The sequence below is a fragment of the Protopterus annectens genome, chromosome 9.part0 (assembly GCF_019279795.1).
Source record: "Protopterus annectens isolate FY-2018-M chromosome 9.part0, PAN1.0, whole genome shotgun sequence".
NCBI classification, from domain to species: domain Eukaryota; kingdom Metazoa; phylum Chordata; order Ceratodontiformes; family Protopteridae; genus Protopterus; species Protopterus annectens.
This window is the reverse complement of record NC_056743.1, coordinates 211,057,051-211,077,175: the sequence shown is the minus strand read 5'-3', so window position 1 is coordinate 211,077,175 and position 20,125 is coordinate 211,057,051. Positions and strand designations below refer to the sequence as shown.

Below are 20,125 nucleotides of genomic sequence, written 5' to 3'. Positions count from 1 at the left end.
TCCTTGTTTGTTGCTTTGTCCCCTCATGAGCTTGTTGAGGTTCCCGTGGTTGTGGATGGAGGCTCAGTTTTGGTTTTGGGTCTCCTGGTACTTTGGATATGTCATCTCCCCCCTTTGCATTTTCCATGTTGTGTTAAAGTAACTACATGGCAGTTTAACAAAAATGTCTTCTCGTTCAATACAGCAGATTTGTATGTTACAGCTAGAGGGTCATGTACAGTCTGATACTGTTATACTACTTTGAAATATTATGTGATAAACATTGCCCTTTGCCAAATAAGGCTGGGTTTTTAAATGTGAGAAAGGTAATGTACCTGGATTACAACTGTGCAGACACTGTGTGAGGGGTGGAAGTGTACACACTGCAGTTGTCGGCTATAGAGACTGGGGGGGACTCGAGAGGAGGTCTGCTGCTGGGCTTTGGTGTGAACGGTCTGCCCGCAAAGATGAACTGCATTGGATGGGAACTGCATTGGATGGGGTGCTATGGTGCTGACCTCGGGGGGGGGTAGATGAGAAGTTTGGTAGCCTTGGTACAGGAGTTTTGCAGGTTTCTGGCTTGGCATAGCTCGCTGTGTGTGCTGCACGTGCAATGTGACTGCCCTGACTTTCCCTTTGGCAGCTCACTTACGGACAGGTCACAGAGACCAAAAAAAAAAAAAAAAAAAAAGGGAAAAGAAAATGTTTTTTTGATGAAGCCTTTAGGACATCATTCATGCAGTTTAGCAGGATTTCCAGATTTCTGGCTCATACTGTGTGGTCTGTTCCTCATAAATTCTGTGGTTTTCTGGCTGATCATGGGAATGATTTGGCCTTGTAGTTTTGGTCTGTTCCTGGTGCAATTTGTGGTTTCTGGCAAACTGTTGAAGAGGGAGGGCACAGAATAAAGCCGTGATTTTCAGGCTTTGTTTCATTAAAAACACAGGTGTAAATCAATGGGCAGTTCTAGTGGCTTTGAACTGTTGTCAAGTTTGGTTTTGGTTGTCACTGTTGGCCGAGTGCTTTCTGACTGAAGGCTTTGCTTTGGAGTGTCGGAGGTGTTGTTTTCGTCCTTAAGTGTTGATGTTGGGGGAATTTTGAAGGCATGTTTGTTTACTTATTAATAATGCTTTGGCTTTTACATATACAGAGAATTTTCAGTGTTGGGGTGGGGATAGAGCATGTCTCTTTGTGGTTGTGGGCCGGAGCTATGGTTGCTTGAAGAGACTGAGTTGCCATTTCGCGGGTTGCGAGTTTCCCATGAAGAAGGGTTGCCCCCCCCCCTTCAGTGCTACTAGCACAGCAAGTGGCATATTTGCCAGTCGATACTACAGTGCATCAGCAGAGGTGCCAGCATCTACTGCAGATCATCAGATTACAAAGGCAGACCCTCTTTTTTCTTTAACTTTGGTTTTGCAAAAAAAAACCTAGAAACACTACTAACAATGCAATCCCCACTAGTAATGGGAAGGGCAGGCTCTACTCTCCATGTACGTCAGGATGGATTTAACCATGATGGGGGCAGTCCTTTGTTGACCTGCATTTGTGCTCAAGTTTTGAGCAACTCGACATATTTCCTAAGGTATTATCTGGCTTTTAGATTTGGCCTCAATGGCTTACAAACCTTGTATGCTAACATCTGGTTAGAAATATCTGGATGGGTCTTGTGTCTAAAATAAAGTGAGTATATATGTTCATAGAATTGCAGTATACAGTATAATACATCTCAAACATTAAAAAAAAAAAGAGAAAACATTGCATGGAGCTTCTTTATGATATCACTAGTTAGAATGGCTGCAAAAGCTTCAGGAGCGCACTGGTCAGGAGGAATTTAGTTTACGTCAGTTGCTTTTTTTTCCCCAAGTTGGCAATCTGTTGGGTTGTGTTTTATCTGGATTCTGTGTTGGTTAGTGTGCCTCATTTCGAGATGGAAGGTTAAGAGCTAGGCTACTGGTTTTACAATATAAGCTAGCTTGGCTTATACAGTGTGCTAATTGATGTGGTCTGGAATCTCAAGGTTATCCGGGTTGTGGATACTGATAGGTCCCTTCATGTGGTCTAGTTTCAACATACTCGACTGGCAGTTAAATTTATATAGGGTATTTGATAGGGTCATTGGAAGCATAGCCTCAATTATGGTTGCCTTAGCATAGATGGGTGGGACAGTGGTACATTCCTTCCCGGGTTGGCAGGAAAGTTGTCTTTGAAGATGTTTTGGCATTTGAGTAATGTATTTTAAATGATTTACATGTTTTTTTCTTTCTTGCAGATGGGAGTTTTGGAACACTGCTGTAAGATGGAATAGGTGGGTATAAGATGGAGCATTCTCTTTACATATTAGAGGGTTTACTTTGTCCTTTTCTTTGTAGATGGTGGTGTGCCGAGTACCAGTTGTGGTGATACGCTGTGAATTTGCAGATGATGGAAGCAGTGGCAAGCAAGGAGGTTACACATGGGGAGCCCAAGGGGGCAGCACCTAATGATGGAAATTGCAGAGATGTGGAATTGGATGGGTTAAGGTCGGCAACCTGAAGGAAGAGGATTCGGAGTGATGGAGCCTATTAATGGATATCCCTGTCATTTGGGTGGTGCACAAGAAGGTCACAGATGGGTGACCAGTGGTCAGTGCCCTGATGAAATGGCTTTGCAAGGTAATGGACTTCTTGCATGGATTTTGATTGTTGGAAATGCTACACAATGGGGTTGTACAGGGAAGTATGTTTGGGGCAATGTGACGCAGGGTTTTGTTTACAGGAGGTTTCGGGAGTACAGGCAAGGCAGAATCACAACAGTCATAGGAGCATAGGAAGTTATGGGGTTAATGGTGTAGGGACTGGTAGGTAGCCAAGATCAATTTTTATTTCCACATGTTGCTTCGATTGTCTTTCTTGGGACAGGGGTAGAACCCTAGGGTGAGTTTAGTCACCCATCCAGTTGTTGGTAGTGGGATACGGTGGTATTTGTTGTTATTGTATATACACGGCAGTGTTTTGTTTCAAACATGGGTTTTTGGGGAGTTAGGCATTTCTGAAGTTGCATGGCAGCTAGTTTAAGGAGGTTACTTTGGTAGGGGTTAATAAGTTGGTGTGTTTCACCATGGAGGTTACCTTTGGGTTATTTCACCAGGATATGCTTTGGGGTAGATGGATAGTTTTGGTCATAGAGTTTGGCATTTTGTTGACAGATTCGGTAGTTTAACTTTCCCTGCCCTATTTATTAGTTAACAGCTTGGTTGAGAAACCTCATGAGATGGTTAAAAGGATACCAGAATAGGCCTTTTGATGCAATGAACTTGGTAATTTTGTATGTGTACCAGTCTTATCACGAATATGGGTTGTAATAAAAAAAAAAAATTGCTAAGATATCTTAAGTCAGGGGGTTTGGCATTCAGTAATGCATGCATTTCATGCAGTTGATGAGCACTTAGTGGTGCATAATGTCATTAAGAAATGGACTTTGCAGGTTGGTAATTTGATGAATGGTTTATGAAGTGAGATGGGACCTTGCTTCATAAGTAAAGTAAGCGAGCAAAGGTATGGACGCTGCTTACTGGGCAGGATGAGCAGGTATGCTGCCCTGATTAACATTACAAGGAGGTTTATAAGTAAAGTAAGCGAGCAAAGGTATGGACGCTGCTTACTGGGAAGGATGAGCAGGTACGCTGTCCTGATTAACATTACAAGGAGGTTTATAAGTAAAGTAAGTGAGCAAAGGGATGGACGCTGCTTACTGGGCAGGATGATCAGGTACGCTGTCCTGATTAACATTACAAGGATGTTTACGCTGTGTTTAGAATCGACTACACTATGTCCAGTTGTAAATAAAATTGGTAATCAAAGTTATGAGCAGGTACGCTGTCCTGATTAACATTACAAGGAGGTTTATAAGTAAAGTAAGCGAGCAAAGGGATGGACGCTGCTTACTGGGCAGGATGATCAGGTACGCTGTCCTGATTAACATTACAAGGATGTTTACGCTGTGTTTAGAATCGACTACACTATGTCCAGTTGTAAATAAAATTGGTAATCAAAGTTATGGAAGTTTAATAAAGGTCATCAAATGTCATTCGGTGTGATGTATTTATTGAAGGGGACCGGGACAAATGAATTTTAACAACCAAATTCATTATTCTTTTATCTGTTATTCCCATAGACATGGAACACAATCCAGAACTGACAGAGTTTATGTCTCTAATGACCTGACTTGATACACTAGGCAAAGTCAAAACCGTAACCTGTCTGCTTTCTGATCACAATGCAATTACCTTTCAGCTGTTTTTGAAATCTAATAATAATGTTAAAATCAAAATGTTACCACCATATATAACTTGTTTAAAATAATTTAAGGACTTTTTTATTAAAGAAATCCTTTCCTTTATAGAAATTAATAATATAGAAGATACTTCAGAAATTTATTATGGGATGCACTAAAAACATATCTTTTTGGTAGTCACTAATTGGTTGTCAAGTAAAAAAACGGGACAAAATTACATGGAATGCAAGAAAAACTTGATAAGTAAAATTAGAAACTAAGACAAATAAAAAGAATAACACAGAATAGATTAATAAGCTGAACAACAAATATTTGAAAATCTTAAACCATAAAACTAAAATCAGCCTTAAGAAGTTTAAGATGATTAACTTCTCTATTAACCCAAAATCTATGTGCAATTTAGCCACAAAAACAAAATTACTCAGTAAATCCAATCACATAAAAGAAGTCTACTTCCATAGGAAGAAAAGAAAAGTAACAGAGACAGAAGATACTCTAAAGGAATTCAGAGATTATTATAATAAAATCAATCAAAATAATATATTAATAGATCCAGAAACAATAATCAAAATATTTATTACAAATATAAAAACTAAATTGATGATCAAATGAAATTAACTGACAAACTGATCTCTATGTCTGAATTTCAAACTCAGATTTCTAAACTGAAACCTAATAAAGCACCAGGTAATGATGGGATTATATCTGATCTTTATAAGGCGTTACCCAAAGAAACCTTAGACATATTACACACGTTTTTTTCTACAGTCAAGGACCTAACTAAAGTTCCTCCTTTATCTATTTAGGTATTTATACCTTTATCTCTCCAATTTTAAAACTGACAAAGATCCTACTGAATGCTCTTCATACAGACCAATTTCCCTTTTAAATGAACTGAATACTGAAGGGGACCATAAGAGATCTGGGCACCCAGGTTGACAGCCACCTCACCTTCCACCACCACATTGCCACATGGTCAGAAAGTCTGGCATATCTTACAACCAAAGGTTTCGCATCCAGGAAGAAAGAGGTCATCATCCTTCTCTACTCATCCCTCATTAGACCAATCATTGAATATAATGCCCCATTTGGCATGTACCTGACCAGACACCTACAACAGCTGCAGAGGCCACAAAAGTACCTCACAAAAAGGATCCTAGGCCTTAAACACATGTCCTACATGGATAGACTCAAGAAGCTTCAGCTGTTCTCAGTCTCTTATCATCTACTTAGAGGTGATCTCTGCTTGACTAACAAAGCCATTTCTGACCCAGCCCTACTTGGAATGATACACCTAAAGAAATCCCAATACTCCCATGCCGCACACTCCAGAGATCACAACCTCATTACCACAATTAACAGGACATGCTGGAGGGACAGGTTCATCTCCCAAAGACTGCCCATACTCTGGAATAAGCTTCCCATTCATGTCAGGCAGAGCACCTTGCTGGCCCTCTTCAAGAAAAATCTTGATGAGTGGATGGGTAAAAAGTTCACCCCGGGGATCACTCCAGTTGCCCTGCTGGATAGAGGCTCTGTGAACTAACATTGGGTGGCACGTTGCCTGAGCAATTTTTTTTTGGGCTAGGTTTGTAAAGCCTCCAGGGCCATTAGCCTAGTATACACCTATTAACCTATGATCCTGTTATAAATTGCTCATGGTAATTCATTCTAATGGATTAAAACATATTCTACCCTCCATGACTGATGGAAGATCAAACTGGGTTTATCTTTAAATATTATCATAAGCATTTCTGTTTAAGAGTAATCACAATAATTGACTATACAAAAAAAACAAAAAAACCCCAAAAGAAAACATTAATGAGTCTTGAATCAGTACACTGGAAATATCTCTTGTTGGTTGTAGAAGAATATAATTTCTCAAGTAACTTCACACATCTTATTAATCTTCTTTATAATGATTATTTTGGACATGTTAAAATAGGTACTTTTACTTCTGATTCTATACAAAATTTGAAAGGAACCAAACAAGGATGTCCTCTTAAACCTCTGCTTTTTACCCTAATTATGGAACCATATGCTAATTTTCTCAGATCAAATATAGATATAAAAGGTATAAACATAAATGAAAATTTAAACTCTAAAATTCAGCTGCTTGCTGATGACATCCTACTGACAATAAATGACAATAAGAATTCTTTATGTGCAATTTTCTTTGCAATGGATGTATTTTAGAGAAAATCTGGTTTAACATTTAATGATGACAAAACAAAAATCCTACCCTACCTATGAATACAAATAAGAATAGAATCAAAATTAAATTAATTAAATATATTGTCAAACAGAAGAAAATTATTTAGGAATAATTATAACAGATAACATTAAAGATATAATAAATTATAATTATATTAATAGTATAAACAATATAAAGACTAATAGACAAATGGGATAAAATTTTCTTCACAATGGAAGAGAGGCCATATATAATCAAAATAATTATCTTACCAAAATTCTTACATAAATGAGAAAGCAAGGGCTGAGCAGGAGGGCATTATCGTGTGTGTGTGTCTGTGACACCAGAGCTTGCTAAATATATTTAAATATTTGTTTATAAAATACATTGCATTATTGGATTATATATAACAAAATGTGTATAACTTGCTTTGCATTATTTGAGAAAACATAATTTATAAATTGTATACACTTTCTATAATTAATTTGCCTTTGTTGATCAATAAAGTCTGACTAGGTGGATGCTCAGGAAGAATAGCAACAGCAGATGTATTTAAGATGCTTATGACAAAACAAATTTTTACAGACAAATTACAAAGATAGTTATTAAGACCTCTATATACAAACAGGTATTTTTTCTGTAAAGTGACACTACAGAAAGACAAAACAGAAATTTCTTCTATGTTGACATTATACATCATATTAAATTCCAAGTACAACTAATTTAGTATGCAAGCAGTTTGTGTACAATATATGTGACAAGTAGTTATTAGATAGAACTTATAAGATATGGGTAGGGATTGTCACATTATAGATGTTAAGAATAAATAAAATTAATATAAGTAGTGTGAAACATAAGTTGGCAGGTAGATGACAGTTAAATCTAGAAGAGGGAGAGAGACATTGTACAATCTACAATTTAAGGGCAGTGAGGGTAAAAATGGTGACATATAACCTGATTATCAGAGAGTGGTGGAAAGTATATGGAGATTGATCAAGTGGGAGGTCAGAAAAATTAAAACGCAAGGTAGGGATTAATACAGGAAGGTAAATGAGGAGAAGTAGTAGAAATGTTTGTTGTGTGGAAGGGAAAGAGGTTTTAAAGGAATGGGGGTATGTGATGCCAAAGGGAAATGGAGTTACCTAGGTGGGGTGCATGTGCACAACCATGCGTGGATTAGCTGTTGTTTTAATAAGGGATCAAAGGTAGAACATTTCACTGTCTGTTCTTTTTATGATGGAATGGTGTTCCAGAGTTTAGTTACATAACTGGAGTACAGTGAGTCATCTCTTAATTATTAGACTTTGTTGTGACAATTATGGGTTTATTGGCCGAGTGTACTTCTGTACCTGGAGAGTAGTGCAGCAGGGTAACTTTTAGTGATGGACATTTTCCTGGTGCATGCGTAAGACTGTGTGCAGTAAAAAATTATGAGTATGTTAAACAGTTAGCTGAAGCAAGTTTAGTTGTTTCAGGATTCTGCAGTGTTCAGCCCTACATATAGGCTTCATAACAAATTTGTCATTTTGTTGTAATAGAGAGTTTAGCTTTAGGTGGAGTATTTAAGTTTGTATACAGTAGGGATGGAAAAAGGTAGATGGATGTTAACATTTGTTTTGCATTGCCTGTCAGGTGATGTTTGGTTCTATACAGGGAGCAAAGTTTCTGATATGTTTTTTTAATGTCCTGCAATATGTGTTTATCACATTTTAGTGTATTTGTCAATTAGGACACCCAAAAATTTTGTTTGGGTTACTGTTTCAGTTTTTGTGTAGTTGAATGTTGTCATTTTGCAAAATTGTGTTTCATTTTGGTAATGTGTAGGAGGGAACAGCATGTTATTTTATAAGGATGTAAAAGTAGACTTGCATCTTTTAGCCAGGTTTGATAGCAATGAACAAATTATGGGTGATGCCCAGAAGTGTTGGCAAGGATGGGGCTGCATCATCCCTTACCATTGTACAAATAATAAGTCATGAAAACACATACATAGGGCGACAACCAATTTTTATAAGACAGAGCTGTCATTGCAAGCTTTTTTTTTTTAATTTTCAATATTCTTTCAGTAATGTACTAAATAAATCTAAATCTTTATTACATTAATAACAAACTATACATATAGAAAATAAGACGTGGAAAACCATGTTCTCAGCTTAATTCTACAATGATGAAAAATGATCAACTCCTTCAAAAATATTCATTAAAATCCTCCTTCAATAACATATCTAACTGCATAATCCAACTTTGTTCCTTGGTTTATAACATTTTTTCCAACGTATTAATTTTGGGTTTATATTATATCATCGACCACTTAGCTTGTCAAATGTCGAAACGTCGACAGCTAAGGGTCAAAAACTTACAATCTCGAATGGCCAGTTAAGCGAATTCATTCATCGGGAAAGAATTCGCTTGACCATGCCAAACTAACAAACTTCCAAGCTGTAACAAAGTGGAAGCCTTCGACCCCCACACCCCCCTAACTAAATATACCAATTCTGAGATCGCTCTACATTGGCGAAAGGGCAAATTTCCAATAATGGCCAAGCAAATTTGTTCCCAATGAAAGAATTCACTTAAGTGGCCATTCGAGATTGTACATTTTCGACCCTTAGGTGTCGATGTTTAGGCGTTAAACAAGATAAGCAGTTGATGATATAATATAGACCCTTAATTTTGCATGTCCATGGTCCTCTTTATCTATACCCTTAAAGGAAAAAATAGCCCCTTTATCTTCTAAAATGTGTCTAAATATGGCATCTGTCTCCTTTTGATAACAAATTTCACTAAATTACCACAGCATTCTTGGCTTAGATATTTATGATGTTTTTCCTGGAATACATTCATTTATTCGAGCGCAAATTGCTCGATCATGCAGTTCATTGAGTTTTATCCGCGAATTTCATAATGCCAAACAGTCGGAATGTCATAAAAATAACTGAATTCAACATTTCTGACCACTCTACCACCTAAACAAGCGCTACCATGGGTCAAAAAGGGGGCGATATTTTGTGATTTTTAAGGTATTGCCACACTGCTTTCGGTAATAACCCGATCTACCATCCACTGGCCGATCAAATGCATGCATACCGTTTTTCCTATATAAAAAACAAAATAGGAAGACTTGGTCATATATACCATCCAGTGACTTCTACAAGTAATTAACTCACTAGTTTGGTAAATTGTACTTGTATTTTTAGAAGTAAACTCTTCACTACAGATCATAATTTGACAAAAGGAGCAATTACCACATGGTACACTACATCTGGTTACCTAGGAATTTACTGCCATTTGTTTCCAATTTCTCCTTTCTACTCTTTGAGTTGATTCATTATTTTCTATGGCACCAAAGGGAGAATCTCTTCCATTTATCGAGGTAAAATTCTCTGTTAATAGGCATGCTAGCCTTCCTCAAGACGCTTAATATGTTCTCACTACACTGGTAACAAAAAGAAGGTAGTCATAGCATCCACGCTGTCTGTTGTAGAGTACAGATTTGGTGTACCAAGACCCTTTAGAGCTGAAATAAGAGGTCCAGTTGCAAAGACACTGTGAGCAGTTTTTCCATTCACATCTCTAATACAAGGGAGAACCAATGCCGTCTGGCCCACAATGGTTGTACCAATACCATATATGTCCCCTTTTCCTTTATTTCTGGATCAGTCTGGGGAGTTGGATAATCACAATTAATGCATACAGATACAGCTCTGACTCATTTGACGGAGAAGGCATCCACTGCCCAAGGGTCTTTGTGTGGTGCTCTGCACATTAGAATCTTCTTGGCTTTCTGTTGCTTAGAGAAAAAAAGGTCTGTCTTCAGTACATAAAATGGTGACCATTTAAAAGAATAATCCTCTCTCTAGTATCCACTCATGGGGGATTGACTCTGATTTGCTTAAACAGTCCATTAACAAGTTTTATTCTGATGACATGTAGACTGCTCTTAGGTTCATATTTGATATGAGGGTCATTTCCCAGTTATCACCAGCCTACACACAACAGGTATGATCAAGTACCTCTGTGTCTGTATCTACCACATTACAGCTGTGGTGTCTACAACTACATAGAGAACTCCCTGCTTCAATACTGGTTTGAATGTCATTAATGTTCGGATGTCCACCAACATTTATGTTAAGTACCTCTAAGTACAGTCCCACCTGCCCTGAACCTTGAGATAATCTGGATGGGCTCTCTAGGCTCTGTCAGAAGCAAATGCTGTATAGTTCAGTGTGCCCTGTTAGAAGGTGACCCACTTGTGTGTAGGACATTTTTCTACTATTCTAGTTTTTGCTTGATTAAAGGAAGAACAGACACTTTCTCCTTCAAGGACTAGCTGTGGTGGCACCACTTTGTTATTTCTTCTGAACCCTTCTATGGGTAGCAGCAAAACTGTGAACATCACTTTTTCACATTAGGAACAGTCCTGAGTTGAACTCTCTGTCTTGCTTTTTTTTAACCAATAATTTATCACCCTGAGTTGTAAAGTTGTCTTTCTTTTGGCACTGATGGAATCCCTAAAAAGTTTGTTTTTTCCTGATATTAAGAACCTATCTGATCCTGATAATAGTTACAAAGGAGAACTAAGTCAGATGGTCACCTAACTTTTATGTCCTTAGGGTTTATAGAGCAATGAGATATAAGGGCATGGGTAGGAGTTGGCCTGGGGTAACTTGTAGATGGAAATGTGATGTAATTGTGTCTGATCTTTTTGTGGACGGTGACCTTGAGGACTCCACAGGCTTCCCAAATTGGTCAATATACCATTTTTTCACACAGGCCTTTTTTTTCCCTTTTACCTGTTTGCTTTACTGTGACTGTGATACCAGGTCAGCTCTTTGATGGAAACATCTTGTCACGCATTGATAAAGGGTGACGATATAACTTTTACAGATTGAATAGTCTTCCCAGTTCCTCTAGTCTCTTAAACAGTTAAGTTACAGGGGGGTCCAAAGAGGAGATCCTTTACTGTGGGATTTTAAGGAGCTGTACTTTGACATCCCCTGGAGGGGGACGAATCCTCAGTCACACATGACTAATATCACACTCCATGGCCAATGCCTTGGATGCTGTATATCCAACATCACAGCCACATTTTGTGTCATGATTTCTTTCCTGAGTAACAAGATGGGACCATTGTAGGAGTTTAGCCCTCTTAGCAGCATCCAGTATCTCCCCTATCTTTGTCCTCAATTCACAGAGAAGCTTCACTAAGGAGATCATCTTGATATTTAATTATATGTGTCAGACAGTTTAATGCATTAAAGTCCTGGATATCAGTCATGTACACATCTTCCAAAAATAGTCAAGACTCCTGCTCTCCCAATCATTGGAAAGACATTAGAGGCTAGAATACATTTGTATCACTCTTCTGGACCCAGAGATACTTCTGCTGGATCAGCTGTAGGGTTTTTATTCAAGAACTTGTAGAAATCCTAGACCCTGTACAATCGTATGGAGAGGGTATTGGTTGCCTGGCTACAGACAGGCAACAAGGAAGACAGCCTCTAAAATCTTTGAGACTGGAGGGATACATACTGGCTTAGAAGCCTCTAAGTAGTGGAGATCAACGTAATGTCTCTGGGTGTCCAGGGTGTCTTTAGCATCCCATTAGAAATGATACTATACTTCAGAGAAGGTATCACCAAGTGAGATGTCCTCTTGTGTGAACAGAAGACATGGTGACTTCATTGTCTGTGTTTCTGCTAACAGGGATAAGAAATCCATAAGGAATGTGCTAGATCCTCCTTCTGTCCATTGAAGTCTGAATCCCTCTAGGAAGACAGCTCCTGATACTGATGACTGGTCCACTGCAAGCTGTAGGCTTTGCATAAATTGCATAAAAGTCCTAGACAACTTTGAACCAATTCTGAGTGGTAGCTGATGTGGGGAAGTGCAACAGTTTACCTGCTGCTTGAAATACAAGCAAAGCCAGTCTGAATGTGCTATTGTTCAATGTTGGGACAACAGAGTACTATTAAAATAGGATGACAATTTGGGATCCTCAGCCTGCATTTAAGTATCCCTGTCCTCCACCTTCCAACTTCACAGACAAGGTCCAAGGGAGCTCTATTGTTTACCTACAAAACAAACACAAAAAAAAAAACATGAGCATCAGAGGCAGGTGTCTGCAGAAGGATATATAAACCAACATCCTATGGAAAGAATTTGGCTTGAGAGGATGAACGAGATTCTTATGATATGGTGACCTCATTAGGAGCAACATGCCTAGGCTAGGGCTGTAAATGTTCCCCTCTGGACCTCACACACTTGAGCTGAGGAGGGACCCCGGGAGTTGAAAAAGCATCCAGTCATCTCCTTTCACCCTCCCATTTGGGTGCCTCTCCATGTTGTTTCTAAGTGGGAGATCTGCAACAGTCAAAGAGATGCTGAAAGACGTTGCCTATATAGGTCAATGCCTCAAGGCTCTTCCTCTATAGATAGTCCTGAAAGACATAATCATTTCTCCTTATCTTTCTACTAAAGGCCAGGCAAACACTACAACTAAGAATGCTGAGCCAAGGTCTCAAACAACAGATGCATTACATTAACAATATATTGAATTTCCAATTGCATCCACATTTACTAGCCATTTCCGGAGCAGACATACTCTAAGAATGGTACCATCACCTGACCCTGACACTTTTAACAGTAAAGTAATAACAATGAAATAGGAAAAAAGGAAAGTATAATCCAAAGGGATACTTATCTAATTGGTGCCCTCTGGACACAGGCCATACTATGTTGCTGCTGTTAGGTATCTTACAAACAGTACTACACCATGTTAGGTATCTTACAAACAGTACTACAGCAAGAAAGAACTGAGAATGGTATGGACAAATATCAGAAGCACACTGATGTCTCTGGGATGCAGACATTCTTCCAGCCAGAACAGGGAAGGGTTCTAAGATCTGGAAAATGGGACAGATTTAAGAGCATCTGTGGCAGAAGTTCAAAGTAGCAGTAGCTGTTAAAATGCCAATATTGCATTTGTGGTCAAACCTGAGTGCTGTAGTGCTCTGTGTGTGGCCTAAACTGTAGCCACTGCTTGCTTTTACAGTTTAAAAGTAAAAAAACAGAAAAATGTGTTTTTCTTTTTTTTTCTTTTAACTAAAACTTGAGTGGTGTAGCACTCCATGCAGGCAGTATATGCTGCGGTAGATTTGTAGCAAGTTTAAAAAACAATTTCTTTTTCTTTTTTTTAATTAACTATAACATGAGTGCTGTATTGCTCCATGCAGGCAGGGTATGAGGACATGGCACAGAAACATGCTCTGAATGGCTGGGGCAAGGAAGTATCCTGCATCTGGCCACCTGGTCTGTGTGCCAGTAGAAGGAATGGCTGGAAGAGATGAGGGGGTCATGGATCTAACGATAAGTGATCACTGGTAAGTGATACACTGATGCATATAATCACATAACACAAAACAACATGAAGGAAAAAGACACGAAAGGTGTGTGTGTGTATAGACTACTTTTTACTGATCTGCATGCATTTAAAAATGCTTTTTCACTCCATGATGTCTGACAATCCTCCCCTTTTTCTGTGAGATACTGGACCCCAAATGACTTAGACGCAATGATATAAAGGCAGTCACCTGTTACTTTTTACCTGAAAAGATCCTAGCCATATTGCACGTGTGCAGCAATACTAAGATAAGGTCATTTGTGTGGTAATGTATGTGCGTTTTGTAGCAATTATGCCTACTTATTAGCACTGGGCTATAGCTCTGCAACAATACACTGACAATGACACTTACCCCCCCAGCTACAATGAGATGACATTGCCATTGTATTCATTACAGAAAAAAGGGCATCGGGATAGCTACTTCTTAATTCTACCGGTCTTGTTGTCATTCAACTGCATGAGATCATTGTTGAACCTCGGTCATCATCAGGATAAACATGAATTGTCATATATCAGTGGGGCAGGTGTCTTTTTTTCAGTTAAGTTCTTGCTGGGTTGTGGTCAAGTTTAACATGACATAACGTATGACATCTAAGATGCACTTGCAAACTGTATCTCTAGACTCCTGTCATTATCAGTGACTGATGCTTTAAACAATAAATGGAACAAAATACAGAAGGAAACAAAGAACAAAGCGTAGGGAAATTTTAGCTGAAGAAACAGACAAAAGATCTACATTTTCTTCTTACCTCCCCAAGAAAAATGCAATGTATATAAGTGATGAGAACAAAGTGAAAAACTGGAATGTAAACATTTTCACTGTGAAGTTGTTCTCATGAGCTGATTCTGTCCTTGGCTGTTCTGGAATACCAAAGGAATACAGTTTAGAGTTTGCATTACCAGTAATTAAAGAGAGAAAAAATCAGCGAGATTTGCAGAATCTACATTAATATATTACAAGGACGAGCTTTTAAAAAGCATACACTTTCGTAACAGAACAAAGGATTTTAAAATGCTCACATGGGTCTATTCACTGAAAAGGAAAGGATAAAGTTATGATGTAAGCCATTAAGCTTCTTATAACCTTGATAATTTCATGATTTGTAAGCACTTTAACAAACACTCTAATCACTAGATTACCATGTATTTGGTCAAACAGACAGTACAGTAGATAACTTTTAGCTTGGTTTTTTATTTTATTTTTTGACAATATTGAGGTATTCAGTACTGTATTTAGTTCACTTTGATTGCTTCAGACACACAAACAAATCTTCAGTTCCTCCAAAAAACACTTCTTTACTGGTGTCCTATTTTCAGGACAGACTAGTGGAAAAAAGGTCCAACAGAACATTTAAGAGTAGGAAAATGCACAGTGCTGAAAAAAATTGAGTTGTAAATACCTAATTATATAACAAGTTCATAGGTGTTTACTAGGCTAATGACCACAAGGGCCTTTTTAAGCCTAGTCATGAACCCCAAATCTCTGACAAGTTCTGATACCTTTGATAAGTGTAAGCATGGGGTTAAGTGTAAGCTGGGAGATGAACCATTTACAGGTTATTTGTGTCCATTAGAGACATAGCAGCCAAACCAGGGATGAATTTCCGGTTTCCCATCCAGTTGTCCAAGTTGCACTTGAATTGGACCAGGAAGGAACTGTGCTTCACATGGATGGGGAGCCTGTTCCATAGACAAAGTAGTCTCTGGGACACATACCTATCTCTCCAGAAGGTACTATTTATATCAAGGGCAAGGTTTAAGTCTTTAGAATGGGTAATTCTGGTCCTGTTTGTTTTGTGGATATGCATGAGGTCCATCAGAGTGGGGGTATGACAATGCCCTGTATGCCAGGCAGTGCTCCCATCAAAAGCCCGTACGAGACAGAATACAGGGATAGGGCCTTAAGACGGTCTGCATAGGACATATTACTTATGCCCTGTATTCTTTTAGTGAGGAACCTCTGTGGATGTTTCAGTTGTTAGATATGCCTGGTTAGGTACATACCAAATGGGTCATTGAACTCAATGACAGGTCTGATGAATGCCGAATACAGCGGAACAATGACTTCCTTGGACTTGGATGTCATACCTTTATTTAAAAGTTGCATACCATAGAATGATTTTCTCACCACTGTAGACACATGATGATCAAAGGCTAGATTACTGTGTGTCCCTACATCCCTGACTACTGGGTCAACTCTAAGGGTTGTGTTGTCAATATGATAGTTACCATGGATGGATGACTTTCCAAAGGATACTAATATGCATTTATTGGCATTTAGTTTCAGTCTATGGCTCTAACACCAGTTGTTTGTCTGTGTCAACCCCTTCTGGAGAACATTTATTTCAATGTGAGATTCAATGACAGCTCCTAACTTTTAATCATCTGCAAATTTAGTCAGCCATTGGCCATGACTTCTGAGAAGTAAATGTCAAAAAGGAGCAGTTCAAGGGCTGATCCCTAAGGGACTCCACTTGCGACTGGCCTCATTGTAGAGGTGGACTCCCAATTCAAATTCCGGGGTCCTGTCTGTGAGCCAGTTGGCCATCCACCGGGTGACATACAGGTTTGTTCCTAACCTCTTGAGTTTCTCAACCATGCCCAAGTGGGGTAATGTGTTAAATGCCTTGGCTAGGTCAAGGTAGGCAGTGTGAATGATTTTGCCCTCATCCATTGCTTTGGTGACATTCTCAAAGAAGTCCACCACTGGGTTGGGTCCAGTGTCTGGAGGTTTACTATATCTCGGTTGAGCATCTACATGATAATTCTTTCTGTGGCTTTATATACAAGACTAGCGATACTTATGGGTCTATAGCTTGCAGGATCTGCAGATGGCCCACCTTTGTGCAGATGGATGAAAGTTGCCTTTCTCCATTCATGAGGCAGGATGCCTGATTGGAGGCTACAGTCAAATAGTAATTCCAGAGGCCCTGATAGGTCATGTTTCATGCTATTTAGAAGGCATCCTGAGATACTGTATGGGCTCATTGATGCAGTGTTTGTGGTCTTAGAGAGAGCATCAATGACCTGTTCCCTAGTGATAGTAGGGGGAGTTACATTTCATGATATTTCCTGAGAGAAAGTTGAGGGGGAGAGAGGAGTAAAGTTGGAGCTAAATTTATCAGTCAGGAGGTTTGCTATATCTTCTAGCTCATTATAGGTGGCTCCATTTACAATGAGCTCTGCACACAATTGTGTACTGCCTTTGACATAGCTAAAGAATGCTTTGTGGTTGTCCTTGGCTGGAAGGCCAAACTTAACTCAAATTTGGCTTTGACAGACTATTTGTCCTCTGAGTTGTTTGTTTAGTTTGACGAAAGTGCTTTTATCCTTCTGGGTGCAGCACCTCCTAATTTTTGCCATGATTTTCTTCCTCCTGTTATACAGCCGACTGATTTTGTGATTCCACCAGGGTGGGTTGTTCTTTGAGTTAGTTCTGTACTTCTTCCTGGTGGGTATAGCTGTCTCTATGCAGCTATTACCATGCTTGTATAGGGGTTTCTGTGAACAGTTCTGCATAGACAGAAGTGGTCTCAGGGTTTATGGGGGCTTGAAATTTTGCTAGGTTCTTGCTTAATAGCAGGAGATTAGCCTTAGAATAGTTCCTGAATATTCCAGGTTTAGCTGGGGGTCCAGATTTTATTTTTACTTCAAATTAGACTAATTTGTGGTCTGACCTCATCAGGGAAGGTATTACAGTAGGGGGTGTCAGCAGTCTCCCATATTAGTGAGGACCACATCCAATATGGTTGCACCCCATTGACTATCTGGTCCAGGGAGTTTGTGTTTACAAAATCCGGGAATCTCTGTGCATGTACATTTGGTGTCTTATAGGATTCCCAGTTAATAGTGGGGTAATTAAAGTCACCCATGAATATGGTATTGGGTTAGATAATCAGTGTTTCTAATGAGTTTAAATACACGGTATGGGTTTCCTGGGTCATAGAGGGGGACCTATAGCTTGCAAAGAAGTGGTACTGGATTTTACCTATGATGATTTGAACATGGAGCAGCTCAAATGCATTGTCCTGTTTGACCAGCCTTGAAATATATTTATTTTTGATGTAAACAGAGACACCTCCACCTTTAGTCCCTGCCTGTGAAGTAGCTGGCCTAAAAGTGTGGAAGGAATTATAACCTTGCACTGTTGGTGTGCTCTCCGCAGCTTTAAACCATGTCTCAGTGACCGCACAGACATCTGCAATATCTAGGGTAAAGACTCCTTCTAGGGAATGGAGATTTTTTTATTGATTAGACAGTTGGAGTAAGAATATCAATCACTGTCAGGGAGTATCTGGTTTGCAACTATGTGGACAGTGCTTGGCACTGCAAACTAGTTGTCCTGTATGCAACTAAGTGTTAGAGAAATTTAAATTGTGCTTTTACAGGAAAAATGTCACTCCAGGTGTCTTAGTCTATACAGAGCACTGCCAAACACTTAAAGGGAAACCGATACGTACACCCTGAAATTTTAAGGATGAAGTATTTAGGTAGATATTCTGAAGTTTGAAACAAATCAAGCAGTACTTACTGAAAACAAAGAATTAGCTTGTCAAGAATGATGAAAAGAGGGGAGTCGCATGAATGGCTACTACTAATGCTGGTCTCAGCACAGCTTCACTCTGTTGGGATACAGTACTCCTTTGCTTCTTCTCTTACCAGAAGCAAAATGTCAGTACCAATCCCAAGAAGAGAAGCAGGTCACACCCTGTTTGGTGATTCACAGTCTTGTCCCAGATGAAGCAAGGGTCTGTAGGCTTGTAGCCTTTTTCTGGTAGATTTCTCGAACACCAACTAGAGCAATCAGATATGGTAAGCACAGACACTCACTCACCAACCAGAAACAGTCAGGAATCAATGCACTCTGCTGCTTCTCTCACCACAGCTCACTGCAGCTAAATAGAGATGCTTCCAAATGATTTATGTAATACTAAATGGTAACAAGTGGAATTCAAAAAAATCCTGTTCAAGCAGTGAACTCATTTTTAGTGTAGTTGATTTAGGCAGAACATTTGTAGTTAATAAATGCAGACATTGCCAGGTAAAAGCAAGTTTACCCTGCTTATCACAAACCAATCAAATTCAAATGATAGCATATGTTGTTTGGCAGCATGAAAAAAATGCCTTGAGCATGCATTACATTCATAATCATTATAAAAAGGCATGCATAATGGTTGTTCTAATACAAGCTCAAGTGACAAAATACTGAAGTATTCAAGAACAAATGACAGCCATAAAAGTGGTACAGTACAGCAAAGCAAGAATGGGAGAAAGGCATTAAAATAAACAGTGCTTGTTGTTTACATGTATCCAAAATGGACATTGCATAAGCAGACTGACATTCATATCTAATGGACCAAATTCTGCTATATCACTCTTGAATCAAAAGACTCACCCTATATTACACATGCTGTGTCTCACATGAATCCAACACAAAGAGGATATTAGCTGCCATAACTCATAGTGTCCTGTACATTTTCAGAGGCTAGATGTGGATACTTTAGATATTTCACAGGCATTCTGATTCAGAGAACTGGATGCTGTTCTCATGTGTATGCGGTGGTATGTGCATGCACATATAACATTATTGGTATATCAGAGGAATAATCCACCATTATGCAAACATTCCACTGGATAACCGGTCTCTCAGTGACATTTGTTGCATAGACTAAGCAGGAAATAAATATATGACAGAAAGACTTTTAGTAGGAGAAGCTATACTTTTAGATAGTTTATGCAGACTCCACACTATAAACTCTTGAAATAGTCTAAACTGAAAACAGTCTCCAGCAAAAAAAATCAGTCCCCTTCCCCAATCAGTCATTAGCTTTCACAGTCCTCTGAGGTTTTAAATAAGAGAGAAATTTATTAAATGACTACAATTACAAAAACTACTTGATCCAAAAGTTGTAGAGAACATGAAATTTTTATTTATTTATTGCATTTCTTTACCTGGAAGGTCCACTGGGCCAAAAAGTGCCCATTTTCAGTGCAGGCCTGGGGAGACAAGTTCCACACCGATATATGCAATTAGATAAAAACTCAAATAATGCAATACATACACTTTGATAAAAACACAAACAGCAATTATAGCAGATTAAACTGTGTAAGAGATTTGACAAAGATGGAAAGGGAATGCACTTGTGAATAAATCTAACTACTGACAGTACAACAATTATTGACACAGAAAGAGGCACTGCAGCTGTGTCAAAAATATAATTGACAATACATTTGCACAAGGGTACAGAAGTGGTTTATCTGTCAAGGAATAAAGGTGA

The 20,125-nt window shown here is 38.8% G+C and overlaps 1 protein-coding gene across 1 annotated transcript in view; it reads right to left on the bottom strand.

Annotated features, from left to right (window-relative positions):
* ANO9 (anoctamin 9) overlaps positions 1 to 20,125 on the bottom strand; it is a 567,237-nt gene that overhangs the window by 222,618 nt on the left and 324,494 nt on the right. Inside the window, exon 12 of the mRNA XM_044082760.1 lies at positions 14,597 to 14,708. Within this exon, the coding sequence (XP_043938695.1) occupies positions 14,597 to 14,708 (112 nt within the window). The remainder of the gene's footprint in view (positions 1 to 14,596; positions 14,709 to 20,125) is intronic.